This window comes from Engraulis encrasicolus, chromosome 16 (assembly GCF_034702125.1).
Source record: "Engraulis encrasicolus isolate BLACKSEA-1 chromosome 16, IST_EnEncr_1.0, whole genome shotgun sequence".
NCBI classification, from domain to species: domain Eukaryota; kingdom Metazoa; phylum Chordata; class Actinopteri; order Clupeiformes; family Engraulidae; genus Engraulis; species Engraulis encrasicolus.
This window is the reverse complement of record NC_085872.1, coordinates 7,191,526-7,205,892: the sequence shown is the minus strand read 5'-3', so window position 1 is coordinate 7,205,892 and position 14,367 is coordinate 7,191,526. Positions and strand designations below refer to the sequence as shown.

At 43.1% G+C, this 14,367-nt stretch overlaps 1 protein-coding gene across 2 annotated transcripts in view; it reads left to right on the top strand.

Moving 5' to 3' along the window:
- Window positions 1-14,367, top strand: part of chd8 (chromodomain helicase DNA binding protein 8) — a 42,783-nt gene that overhangs the window by 3,558 nt on the left and 24,858 nt on the right. For both annotated transcript variants that reach the window (XM_063218499.1, XM_063218500.1), the window contains 10 exons: window positions 227-340; window positions 3,183-3,688; window positions 4,012-4,126; window positions 5,861-6,070; window positions 7,241-7,312; window positions 7,406-7,461; window positions 7,571-7,688; window positions 8,277-8,360; window positions 8,593-8,730; window positions 9,169-9,290. In XM_063218499.1, the coding sequence (XP_063074569.1) occupies window positions 227-340; window positions 3,183-3,688; window positions 4,012-4,126; window positions 5,861-6,070; window positions 7,241-7,312; window positions 7,406-7,461; window positions 7,571-7,688; window positions 8,277-8,360; window positions 8,593-8,730; window positions 9,169-9,290 (1,535 nt within the window). The remainder of the gene's footprint in view (window positions 1-226; window positions 341-3,182; window positions 3,689-4,011; window positions 4,127-5,860; window positions 6,071-7,240; window positions 7,313-7,405; window positions 7,462-7,570; window positions 7,689-8,276; window positions 8,361-8,592; window positions 8,731-9,168; window positions 9,291-14,367) is intronic.

Sequence of the window (14,367 nt, the reverse complement as noted above, 5' to 3'; positions counted from 1 at the left end):
TAAACAACAGGAAATGGTCTTATTGAAGTTAAGAGGATTAGCAATAGCAGTGGTGGCATTTGGGTGTGTGTGTGTGTGTGTGTGTGTGTGGGTCTAGGAGCACTGCGGATGTCCACCTGTTTGGCATGCAATACTGTTTTGTTTTTTGGGTGGGGTGATGTTTGTTGGAGTGCAATAACTAAATGAAGTGTAAGTTAAGTAATTAATATTGTCCATCCATTTTCAGTTCCAGCTGGTCTCCGGAGGTCCTGCTGGAGGCAGCCCCCAAGTGGTCCAGATCTCCCAGGGCCAAGGCGGCCAGAGGCTGGCAGTGCCTCTCAAGCTGCTGCTGCAGCCACAGGTACGAGCAGAAAGGTCTTGAGTGGGCTCAACCGTCTTTCACTGCATTTCAGCGACGCTTGCTCCATGAAGGCGTGTGTGTGTGTGTGTGTGTGTGTGTGTGTGTGTGTGTGTGTGTGTGTGTGTGTGTGTGTGTGTGTGTGTGTGTGTGTGTGTGTGTGTGTGTGTGTGTGAGTGTGAGTGTGAGTGTGAGTGTGAGTGTGAGTGTGAGTGCACACGTTTGTCTCTGTCTGTGTGCTGACTGAGGGAAAAGTGTGAGTAAGACTGTCACTTGTTACATAGTCAACCAGGGTCTTTGCAAATGCTGGAAGATTTGGCAAGGCTGAATGTAATGTCTTGCAATGGCAGTAGAAGTGAAACAAGGGTTTTGCACTGGAAGGTTCAGTTTGCTTTGTTACCTTCTTAGGTGATCTTAGTTACTGTGATGCCACGTTGCAAGGAAATCTGACCTGTAGCACTTTTCTTTTTTGAGTAATCCTTCCCACAGGCAAGAAAACGGCACCACAAATTCAGGTGTTAACACAGATTATGGCATGTTTAGGTAAACGTAATGTATAAAACCCAAATGCCATAGTCTCACTTGGGGTTTTTTAAATTTTTTGCACAAATTGCAGATTTTTTCCACATTCTCGTCATACTCTTCTGAGTAGGCTAGGTATCATTGATGCTGGCAAGAAATGTATTAAGACAGACGCGCCTTTATCGTAGCCCCTTACCAGACACCGTTCCACCACTGAGATGTTGTAATAGTCACTGTAAAAACGTAACTACTACCATAGTATTACACCATTATGACGTTGCACAGGGCCTTTAGTAATACATTACGACTTGGCCATAACAAAGTCGTTTTGGATAAAACCGTCAGCTTAGTAGGGTAGTGCAAATTAATGTAATGTAAAAATGCCGCCATTCCGTTCGTAGCTCCATTTTTCCCCACACAGAACTAATTTGCATACAGCATCACCTTCACACTGCTATTGATTTTGCATTTGCGTCTTCCACAAGATGTTGTAGCCATTTTGAAATACCTTGATGTAGTGTAGTCAAACTCCTTGTTATAAATGTATGTCTTCCCTTTGGATGGAGTTAAAGACTTCATTTTAAGACTTTAATATAAGCTTGGTTTTCAATCTAATTTCAAGTACGGACAACAGCAGGTGGGTGGTTCGTTGATGGAGAAAAGATGTTATATCTTGACTATGTTAACTGGAATCCATTTCCAGTGCAGTAATTTAGTTTCCAGCTTTGCCCGAGTTGTACCTGAAATTAACCTATTGTCACATTAGCAACAAGTTGCTTGACAGTGGTTGCTTCTATAAGCATTTCAAGACCAACTGTTGTAGAAACATATGGTACCAATAAGAAATGCATTGGTTTCAGGAGTTATGTCTCTTTTTGGATTTTTTTCATGTTCTGCCATTTTTGCATTGATCGTGTTGACTGCAGTTCAGTAGATGCTATTCAAATGGATGCCTCTGGCGACATTGTGCTCAGGAATTGACACTTCCTCTATTCTACGCCCACCTAAGCTACCTGACTATATGCATCTGTTTTGCATATCTTGCTAGTATTGGGGTTTGTGCTTCCCTTTGACTTCAGATTTGAGATCAGCTCTGTAACTACAGTGGACTACACTTAACATTTGCTTGTAGATAACTGTATACGTCAGGACATAATTGCCATTTATTTCTTAGTCTGGCTTGCAGTTGCTGATGTAATTGAAGAGTTGAGGTTGTCAGTGAAGGATGGCTTGCTACTGTGATGGGCCAGAGAGCAGGGTATCAGAGAGCAGGGTATCTTGAAAGTAGGTGGGCCCTTTTACATTAAGAGTTGAGTAGTGAAGTGTCACCACTCATCTGTGGAAAAGGTCCAGGATTTAGTAGAGACTTCTAAGCAAAAAGGAAAAAGTCTGCGTAAAATAGCTTTACTGAAACTGCAAGCTTTCGGTCTGTGAGACCCTCATCAGGCAGAGTGCATGTTACAAACAGTGCTTGGTGTTAATATAGTTGTTGAGTGGCACCTGCAATCCATGGTGAAGCACTCTGGGCGCATTCAGGCCGACTGAGAACTGTGCCGGTGCCCGTTCCTGCACCTCATCACGAACCGGCCATCGCGTTGACGCCACAGGTCTTAATGTTCGCAAACCAGAAAGTTAATTCCCAATGCGAACCATAAAATATTTGTTTTTTTATCCGCAAACCGTGACGACAACTTGGCCGTCAGCAGATTCATCCAGGTAACACAGTCACGTGCGGAAAAAGTTCAGAGCCTGGTATGACTACGGGCGGTTCACAGCACTTAAGTGCTGGACGTAAATGGTGCACCGTTCTGGTCGGTCTGAAAACGGCATCTGAGTCAGAGCATCATGAGAAAGACCGAAATGAAACATAAACAGAAAAAAAGAACAAGTCCATGCTGTGTACATATCAGCATCGACCACATGATTGTTTTGCTTTGTTTTATGGTGGCCGATGTCTGATCTCAGTCTCACAGACCAAAAGCTTTTTTTTTTTGCAGCTTTATTTCTTTTTACATTAAGAGCTGAAAACATACTTCAAGCTGCCCCATTTGCTTTTCAGTAAATGTCCTTGTTCTTGAGTCGCAGAGGGTAATACAATGGTTCATGAGGATATCTAAAAAACAGGATGGTTGGGGCAAAAGCACCATGAAGCCTCTGTAAGGAATCGGCAGTTCTGATCACTGTCATTTCTGTGCCCAGAGCATGATTGGCTAAAAGGCTTTTTATTTTTATTATTGTTTTTTATTTTTATTTTGCCCAGTCAACCTCTGCTTGTCTGACACTAATGCACGCCCCTTTGCTCTCCCTTTTTTCCGCCATGCAGACTAGCGGCACCTCTACAGGACCCGGCACCGTTTCCGTGGTGAAGGTGATCAACACGTCGGCGGCAGGCGCTTCAACCACCACGGCCACGGCTGCCACATCCGGAGTGCGCCTGGTGAAGGCACAGGAGCCCGTGCGACGCGTGGACACCCTGTGCAAGCAGGAGAAGGCCAACCGCATCGTCGCAGAGGCTATCGCCCGCGCCAAGGCCCGCGGCGAGCGCAACATCCCTCGCGTGCTCAACCAGGACGAGTTGCCATCGGGGGCGACTGCCGTAGACGCAGAGGTAGTCGTAGGAACTCCTACACCCAAGAAGAAGGGCGGAGGTGGCGGGGGCGGGAGCAAGAAGAAGAGCCCGACAGCGGCGGTGGCTGGTGGGGCAAAGGGAGGTGCAGCGGGCGCCGGAGGAGACAAGAAAGGGAAGGCCAAAGCGGCAGGAGGAGCGGTGGCTGGCGTTGCCGGGGTAACGCCAAGCGGAAGCAAGAGCAAAGGCAAATCGAAACCCAAGTAAGAATCGCTGCTGTGTGTGTGTGCGCGAGTGCGAGTGTGTGCGTGCGCGTGTGTGTGGTTGTCTTTTGTAATGTGAAGGGGACCAACCGGATAATGATTATAGATCATTTTTAGTTTATTTTTTTAAAGTCTAGATAATTTCTGGTTGTCTGCATTTACCTTGACCTTGATTTAACCTTGACAATGTCGTGACATTGCAGACATGCCCGTGTTGAATGGCATGAAACTAATAAAGAAGATGATGCTTCTATTATCTCCTGGCCTCTTCTCTAACCTTAAGCTCTTTGTCCTTGCTCTTCCCCTTGCCTGTGGGCGAGCAGCACTATTACGCCAGTGAGCGGGAAGAAGAGGAAAAGGAATGGGTCTTCCGATCACTCAGACGGGGAGGCCAGCCAACCCGCCTCACCACGGCAACTGGAGGAGGACATGCTGCAGGTAGGACGCAACTCTTTTCACCTGTTGTAGTTAACCCTTTGATTTAAAAAGAAATAAGACATAGCTGTAATGAATGTAATATTTAAGTTAAGGCGTAATCAGGGGTGCTTTTCTCAAAACCATAATTGCTAACTACAAACCCCAACTCCGATGAAGTTGGGACGTTTGGTAAACAGTGAATAAAATCAAAATGCTATCATTTTCAAAACATTCAATCTATTCATTAGATGGAGAATAGTGAAAAGACAACATATCAAGTGTTAAAACTGAGAAAAAATATTGTTTTGGGGGACATATGTACTCATTTCTAATTTGATAAATCCAACACGTCTCAAAAGAGTTGGGACAGGGACAATAAATGGCAGCAAATGTCGAGGAAAACTAAAAACAAAACAAAAGACAACACTTAACAGTTAAATACATTAACCGATGAGATGATTTTATATAAAAAACAGCGTTAATTCCTATCTTGGACATGATTTCACCAGCTTAAATGGTGGGTGTATTCCTTGTCATGTTTTGCAATGTTTTCCTTTCTGTAGTGCCTACAGTGTGACAGGTCTTGACCAAAACACCACCATTTTATCACCTGCTGGTCCTTATGATGGAGCCAAACTGTTAAAACATAGTAGAGAATGCAATTTGACCTTACTATGTGGCAGTAATCGAAGATCTCCCTTCAAAATATAATGCATGAGTGGCTTTTCATGCTGTTTAAAACCCATTTATACCATTCAGCACTGTATTTAACTCTACAGATGAGTGAGAACATCTTAACCAATGCACTACTGCACCCGCATGCCATCATGGAGGCTGACTTTTGAAGCTAGCACTAACACAAGTTGGATGGTCCATTTTTACTGTAGCACAGGATGTGCAATGCTCTATTATTGTCAAAAAGAATGGACTTCTACAACTTCTGCTGACTTCTGTAAGCAAAGGACAGTTTCCCATGTCTTCTGGGTCTATTTCAAGTGAGCTCAGGTGCTTAGGAGAATGTTACACCCCTGTATCATTTTCATGCATTAAGCATTCTTAATATGGTCAATTTTCAATAGCTCTAATTCCTGGAGTGCTAGAGTGAGACTACAGCCAATATATATTTCATGATGTCATGAACCTATACAATGATTTTATTAACAAAAATATGTCTTATATACACTCAATCGTGGTAAATCAAAGGGAATTCAAAAATGTATGTAATAACTATGGTAATTATTCCCTTTGCATCTTTAATTCTGAGTGACTCAGCCTCTCTGTGATGATCTTATACCTGGACAACTATATTGTCCGTCAGTACAATTCATTTTGAAATGTTCTTCTTTGTTGTTTTATCTTATTTGGATGTTTACTAAATTTCACTGATCCCCGTCCCAACTCTTTTGAGACGTGTTGGATTTATCAAATTAGAAATGAGTACATATGTCCCCCAAAACAATATTTTTTCTCGGTTTTAACACTTAATATGTTGTCTTTTCACTATTCTCCATCTAATGAATAGATTGAATGTTTTGAAAATGATAGCATTTTGATTTTATTCACTGTTTACCAAACGTCCCAACTTCATCGGAGTTGGGGTTTGTACATTGGCATCACAAAGGGGAAAATACCAGATGTGGAAGTGGCTTGAAGATTTCTTGACCTAATCACTTAACAGTGACCTTGAACTTGCATTTCCCATGACCTTGACCCTTGACTCTCCTCTCCACGCCCCTACTGTCCTCCCGCCACCAGACGCGGCGCTCCAACCGGCAGATCAAGAGGAAGAAGTACACGGAGGACCTGGACATCAAGATCACCGACGACGAGGACGAGGGAGATGAGGACGTGGACGTCACCACGCCCGCCGCCGTTCCCCTGGCGAAGCCTAGCCAGCCAATGAGTGAGCAGCTTCAGCAGGACATGGCCGTGGATGCCGATGGGGTCAACATGCAGTTCTTTGTGGTGAGTGCCGACAGGGCCTGACCTGTGGGATTTATTCATTTATTTATTTTAGATTTGTGGGGGCATTTTAGGCCTTTTTATTACAATAGTGCAGTGAAGAGTTGGACAAGAAGTAAGTGGGGAGAGAGAGAGAGAGAGATGGGGAAGGATTGGCAAAGGATCCGGGCTGCAATCGAACCCGGGTCAGCCGCGTAGCAGACAAGTGCCGTACCGTTAGCGCCACCGTGGGCCCAGCCTTGGGGATTTAAGTGTACTCCGTCTGTACGCTGCTTTGAAGTTTGGGGATGTTCATGGAAAAATTATTGAGGCGGGTGCTGTGGCACAGTGGGCTAAGACCATAGAGGCAGAACACAAGACCAGAGGTCACTGGCAATTTGCATCAGCATTGAAAAAAACAGCAAGTACCGCCTCCATCTTGTGTAGGCAGTGTAGGTACCTTCAGTCAATGCAAATCAATGGAGAACACTCTTACATCATTGGACATATAAAAATACATTTTAAAATCAGTTTATATTAATTATTAATAGTCATGTAGATATTTAGCAGCACATTTCAACTATTGTCCTTGTATAATGTGTTCATGGACATTTTCACATTATTAATTCATTGTTGACAGAGATAAGGCCCCTTCTCCAATAATTTCTCAGGTCTACCTCCAAATAATGGCTGCCAGAATGCTGTGAAAAAGATGGAGGGGTCACCTCTAGGCTAATGTTGTACCTATACATGGGTTTCCCGTTTGTTAACAATCCCTGTCTGGTCTGCGCACCCCCGACTACATGCTGTTCAACCTCTGATTGTTGGTAACAGCTGTCACTCAAAAACTGAGCTCACGTGGTTGGCTGCTTAGCATCTTGCCCCTCCTCACAGCACGAATGTTTGTAAACGGGAAATCTATGTATGCGTTAGACGCCATACCGCAAACGGGCACGCTGCCCGTGGGGACCTAGGTTTGAATCCGACCTGGGTCATTTCCCAACCCTTACCTTCTGTCTTCCCCCAATATCCTGTTATCTGTCTCTGTCACTATGAAGTGAAGGCACAACTCTCTCTCCCCCCCACCCACCCCACCCTTATTTCAACAGTAAGGTTATGAGGTAGATGGGTGCACTGCACATGCATTAGTTTTAATCATCAACTGGGTCTAAAATGTTGTCATTTGTATTACAGGAGAATCCAAGTGAAGAAGACGCCGCCATTGTGGACAAAGTTTTATCAATGAGGTTAACCAAGAAAGCACAAGTGAGCACACCCTACAGACACACTAGCAATCTCTTGACAATAATCTTGCATGACGTTTTTATTTATCTTGATCTGTTTGTTTGTTTTTTCTAGCTCCCTACAGGCCAGCTGGTGGATGTGGAAGAGTTCTTCGTCAAGTATAAGAACTAGTATGTATTGGACTTTTGACGTGGGTTTACAGTTTTGAGTTCTTTTGCTGTTTACAAAGAAGCATAATAGATGTTTAATGTGTGTGTGTCCGTGTCCGTGTGTGTCCAGCTCGTACCTGCATTGTGAGTGGGCCACCCTTGAACAGCTGGAGAGAGACAAGAGGATCCATCAGAAGCTGAAGAGGTTCAAGATTAAACACGCCCAGATGAGGAACCTGTTCCAGGAGGTCAGTAGTCACTTGAATATAAACGTGTGACGCAGTCACTAATGCACTGGTGATGTTTTTTAAGTGTGTGAGCATGCAGTTCGTATGAAGCTTGAATCACAGCTGTACCGTATTTAGTGTAAATACTAATGCTGCTTGAAGATTGATCTCTTTGTGGTATGTGTGAATGCTGAGGTGGTGAATCATGTGCTGATGTATAGTATTGGGTACATGTGGCTACTGTTAATAGTAGGTAGTGTATTGTAAGGTACTGGTGTATCCAGGGCAGTGAGAGTACCGATCAGCTGTTTGATGTTGTAGTTGTTCTTAAAGAACGGCAGTAGGTGGTGCTGTTGTGGGGTATGAGAGAAGGGTACCACCTGTAATGCGAATGTGGGTGCCATCACCTGCTGTAGAATAGTTGATGCTGTGTTACTGCTAGTGTGTGTGCTAACGTGCACGCACGTGTGTGTGTTTTACACCTGTGCGTGTGTGTGTGTGTGTGTGTGTACGTGCCCGTGTTTTGTTTGTTTTGTTTATGCGTGTGTGTGTGTGTGCTTTTTTTGCACCCATGACGTGTGTGTGTGTGTTGTCCCTTGCTCCCATCAGGAGGAGGAGCCCTTTAACCCAGACTACGTGGAGGTGGACCGCATCCTGGACGAGTCACACAGCGTTGACAAGGACAACGGAGAGGTACACTTTCAACACAAGATATCTTATTTAGAAAACACACCATATCCAGTTAATATTGGTGACAGAGCCAAGCAGAAGTGTAGTTTCAATGACCAATCACATTAAGTAGCAAATACATTCATACTCTATTGAGGAAAAAAAAATACAGAAAGGACCTAGTGCACATAAGGACGTGTCTGTGTGTCTGTGTGTGTGTGTGTGTGTGTGTGTGTGTGCTCCCTGCTCCCTGCAGCCGGTGGTGTATTACCTGGTGAAATGGTGCTCTCTGCCCTACGAGGACGCCACCTGGGAACTCAAGGAGGATGTCGACGAGACAAAGGTCGAGGAGTTCAGAGTGATCATGTCCCGGGTGCCGTGCCTGAAGAGAACGGTGAGTGCAACGCTGCGGGTGGTGTGATCCAACTTGCACAAGACTCAAGAAAATAATATTGAATGTGCATAACGGCAACAGGGATGCTGGTAGCCTCATAATGCACACTGCTCCACCATTGAAACACTGTAATGGTTAGTTGGCTACAATAGTACTAGACTAGTTAGCTACCATAGTCATGGCTCTAAACTAATACCAGCCAACCAGACAAATGTGGGGAAAAATTCAGTTTGGCTGGTAGAAAATGCGGTGTCTTAACGTTTAATATTGTTAAAGGATTTTCTAGAGCATATTTTACAGCGCATAATTTAATGTGAAACTGAAGTGGTACAGTATTGATAAGATAAGGCATTTACTCGAATTCTCCAAGCTGAACTGACCATGCCTTGTATAATTGTAGTAGAACTGACCTTTGACCCCTTCCTGTGTTCCATGTAGCCCCGCCCCCCTGCAGCATCCTGGAAGAAACTGGAAGAGACTCGCGAGTACCACAACGGCAACACCCTGAGGGAGTACCAGCTGGAGGGAGTCAACTGGCTGCTGTTCAACTGGTACAACAGGTACGACCTTACAGATGTGCCCAAATGTACCAAGAAGGGTCACATCAATTCCTTCATTCAGACCATCACTCGTGTGCATTCGTCCAGTGTATGTGTTGTAAGCAGCTGTGGCTTAATGCAGGGATTAAAGTTTTCCGTCGCTATGACGGATTTCCGTCAACTGGATTTTCGTTTGGACGGATTTCCGTCCTTAAAATTCATGTCAATTAATTTACAATTTTTACTTTCCAACTGAACTCAAATCGAGAGCACTCTTAGTCATGAGAAGGGGAGAAAAGGTGTGTTTGGTGTACGGATTTAGTTATACACGCCACCAGAGGTGTGAGTAAGTCACTAATGTGCAAGTCACAAGTAAGTCTCGAGTCTTTCCACTCAAGTCCGAGTCAAGTCACAAGTCAAGACACATCTGACCAAGTCAAGTCCAAGTCCAAGTCGTACCCCAGCCAAGTCAAGTCCAAGTCCAAGTCTCATTTTTTTTCAAGTCCTTAACAAGTCACAAAGGGATTTTCTATTTGCAATCACAATTTCCATTATAAATTCATTAGTATAATAATGAGACCTGAGAAAAAGATGACAATTACTAAAACAGTTGCTGAGAAATCAGTCTAAACCAAACTACTGCTTGTGCTGTGTATGTAAAATGACATTTAATTTCATATTTTTTTTCACATAAAAATACATTTCATGTGAATTTGTACTTAAACAAAGGAGCAACCATATGCCAAATATTTACTGTCCAGTGGGCAAATAGTCCTGTTTGCAAGAATGTGTGCGTATGTGTGTGTGTGTCCGTTCCATCATCTGATGGCATAAACCTATTCCACTACTCCACCCTGGTCTTGGTGGTGGGCCGGTCATATCTAGTCAAGGTTGTAAGTTATACAGACTCTAGCATAATAACGCTAAGGACAGGACTATGGTTAACTTTTTCACTAGGAGCACAGGCAGGGCCGCTGACAGCTTTGGCTGGAAGGTTTTGTCAAGACATTAGGGGGGCATATTACACTTCCGACCTGAAAACGCGGATTCACACTTTCAGCATACTATGTTTGAATTTACCCACAAAGGCCAAGGGTGAAAGTAGTAGCCTATTCATGTCTTACAGGTGCTACCCACCCTCCCCCCTCTCTTTACTGTAGTGTAACACTCGACTAATGTAAACATTTAGGTTTGGCTTTAAAAGACGCCATTTTCCCTAAGGTACCATATTAAGCTCACCATTCTCATCAAGATATGACATACAGCAGGGGTAATCAATTTCTTTTTTTAAAATTGAGCCCAGTGTGTGTGTGTGTGTGTGTGTGTGTGTGTGTGTGTGTGTGTGTGTGCGTATGGGGGGTGGGGCTACACATGTGAGACAGGATGATGAGTTAACAGCACAGCTCAGCAGGCAGCCCTGTCTCAGCTGGTCCATGATATTCACTTCATCCCATTATCTGTGAACCAAAATCTGAGCATTGACAGTGTCATAACTGTGAACCCACCAATGAGCACATGCATGGTGCAGCACTAGGCTATTAGTCTGCTGTAGGCTACGTGCCAACAGTATTTAGGCTAGTAGACACTTGTCCATATGGGCTAAGAAATGAGGACAAAGTAGGCCTAGTTAGTTGGATTAAATTCCTGGTAAAGTAATGATGAATTTCCTGAATTTCCCCCTGGGGATCAATAAAGTTACTCTACTACTCTACTCTACTATTGTTGAAGCTGATATCGGCATTGTCGCTTTCCCCCTCACATTCTCGCCGCAATGGCCCATGACCAACCATTTTTACTGCGTCACAGTCCAAGTTAACTAGAACTTCGTTTGCAGTCATTAATCCACGGCTTGTTAAGTATATTAGGCTAGGGGAGAGGGGGGCACAAAGTAACGGTTTTTGCTTTTGAGCTGATATCTTCACATATAAGGCAGTTACATTATTTATTTTTTAACACATTAAACGTACAGATCTCTGTTACATATTAGCACTGGTGGTTTGTTATAAAAACCTACCATTGCTTTACATTTTCACTGTTTGTGGAGGATGTAAAATGTTACATTTTACCCCACAGGTAGTGTAAGTTGTAACAGGGGGAGGATTAGTTGTAACACATGCTGAAAATATGTATTTAAAACAATGAATTCAGTATAATTTCACCACAAGTGTGTTTGTTTATAAATCTACGATACTTAAAGATACTTTCTTACCAAAGACACTAATAAAAAATAAATAAATAGGCTTTAGAGGCTTTAATTTTATTAGTCATTAAAAATCACAAAATCCAATCTCATAGTATAGCTTAATAATAACTTTTATAAACACTTATTATGAATAATATTTAAATAAATAGAGCCATACTTCAAATAAAATGTGATAGGTTTGCATTTGTGTGCCAATTTTATTTTACCTTTATTTTACCATTGACAAGAATGAGAATTTCACTGAGATTTACCGTGTTACAACTAGCCCCCTTAGCCTCAGCCATGATTGTTGTCAACCTAGCACTGGCTACGAAGTAGCAACAACCTTCATTATGGTATCATTTTGTAACTGAGGAAACCAGAGACGTGCGGTCAGGGTAGGCAGGGTAGGCAGTGCCTACCCTGGAATAAATGTCTTAAAAATAAAAACTAACACGTGTTTTAAAAAATATTCTTCAGAGTTCACATACACAACAATAACATTGATTCAGCATAAATTATGAGCTGTTTAAAGTACAGTATACGCAGGACAACGATCAAAAACCTAAGTAATCGCACGAAGCAAAGCGCTCAGGCTTGGGCAGGTTGCCGTGGCAACGCGCAGTCCGGGCTGGTAGCAGAGCCTGTGAAAGCAGAGCTTTCGAATGCCAGACAGGCCAGGTAAGGCTCGCTTTTCCTCTGCCTACCCTGCCTTCAATGCTGTCAATGTAGAAGTTTGCGCATGCGTATTAAGTTGTCTCATAGCTTGTCAATGGGACTAAAAGCAGAGCCTTTACTCTGTGGCGGGAGTATGTGAGCCAATCACAGCGCCCAAAATGAAAAATTGTTACAATTCAGGTGTAATAACTATGCAATAGCCCAGCGAAGACACTCTGCATTCAGCACTCTATCGAAGACTTTGGAAGTGAAATATCGGCAGCTATGTCAACAATTGCACATCTGAAGTGTTTTAGCAAGCTGGATTACCAGCAAGTTGCTTACCATCAATCGAGGTAGGCCAACACCTCCGCGATTTATATCAGCGCAAGGGGCAGAAAATAGTACGTACATTCCATCAGGAATGGTATGAGAGAAAAGAGTGGCTCTGCGGGTGTGATGTTAGCAACCGTCTGTTCTGCTTCCCTTGCTTGCTGTTCTCAACACAGCTAGCAAGGCAAGGCTTGTTCAAACTCACGTACAGAAAACATGGCATGCAGTCTTTGGCGTTTTGCCTTTATTGCAAAAAAAAGCCGAGAAGTAGCAAGAAAGATGGTTCAGATGACAGGCAATAGCTGAGCCGTTTGCAATCGCTGCATTGTGGAAATATTCAACATCAGATGGGTAGCAGCTTCAAGTAGTTTGAACACACTGGGACAAAATATCTTCATCATGTCAACCACCCCGGGCTTTTAATGGAACTAACTTGCATGGAAAACATTCTCGTGATTCTGCTTTAAGGTAAGATTCATCTAATTATTAAGCTGTGGATAGCCTTAACATGAACATGCTCAAGTTTGTCGTGGTGCCTTTTGTTGATGGGTCAGGGAGGTGTTGACATTTAAGATTAGTTGTGCTGTGGACACGAATAGACTGTGTGTATGGACGCGAGATTGTTTTTTGAGCGTACGACATGACTTCATTTTCCTAATTTATTATGATGATGACTTGATACGCGATGCGTGAGGTGTGTGGAGCCTGTTGACGTGCAGCTGTGTTCTTTTGAAGTGCACGGTGTAGAACTACGAGATCAACGTAGGGGCGGTGGGGCTCGCTCGAGTGACTGGGATGGGTGCTCACGCACTCAAAAATTGACTTGATTTGAAACAACTTGCACCACCGTTGCTAAAGTGTTTGAGAATACAATCACGCACAAGAATGAGTCTCAGAAGTGTTTTCGTTGGTTTACTCGATGTACCAGTATTTACTGTCTGAATGCACGGCTCATGTTTGTTGAGTTCGCAAGCAACCCGCCCCCTTGCCTTGCCAACTTTACTTCTTGTCTGTGAGTGTTTGATTACCAGCACAAAATGCGTCAATGAAGCAGGAACTGTTACCTAGGTTGGTTGATTGCTAAATGTAAATCGTTTCCCCTCACATGCTATGGTGTGATTCACAGTTGGTGAACTAGACATTTTATCTTCTAAACAAAGTAGGCTACACTGCCACCCTGCATCCATGTGAAACACCCTGGCATTTGCAACAGAATAAACAGAAGAGGAGCAAAGGCAACTGCTAAAGCCAAAAGTTAAAGCTTTTCCCCCAAAATGCTGTGATGTTGTAGCTTTCTAAATTATTGTAAAATGTAGGCCTACAGGTCCTTAAATGTGTACAAAGTAGGCTATGGGTCCTTGAGCTACCAATTTGCCAATTTGGCAAAAAAAAAAGTCTAGCTGGCCTTTTCAAGAAATTGAAATTATGCATTTTCACTTATTGTTTCAGATGTAAGGTCTACTGACACAATGTCCAAATGTCTAATAGTTTAGCCTATTTACTTATTTAGTTATTAGAGCTGTGGTGGCTAAGCACTGATGGCATTTTATATTATAGCCTACTTTATATTTACAGTATTTAGAGAAACATAGGCCTACTCATTTGTTGCACATTAAAGACCTTATCAGCATACTAGGTAAATAGGCCATCCAAGCCATACCTTGTGGCATAAGGCCTCTCTCACACTCACACTCACACACACACACACACCATGTTACATTTCAGATCTGCATGAAAGGGGGTACTATTTGTTCAAAGTTTTTAGTCTTTTATAAACGTTTTTAGCTGATAGTGACTCTCCAGATTTGGTTAAAATGCAGGAAATTGCATCTAAGAAATACAGCGCTAAAAAATACACAAAAAATATTTATTTTCTATATTTACTGCCTACCCTACCATACCCCTCACTGCACGTCACTGGAGGAA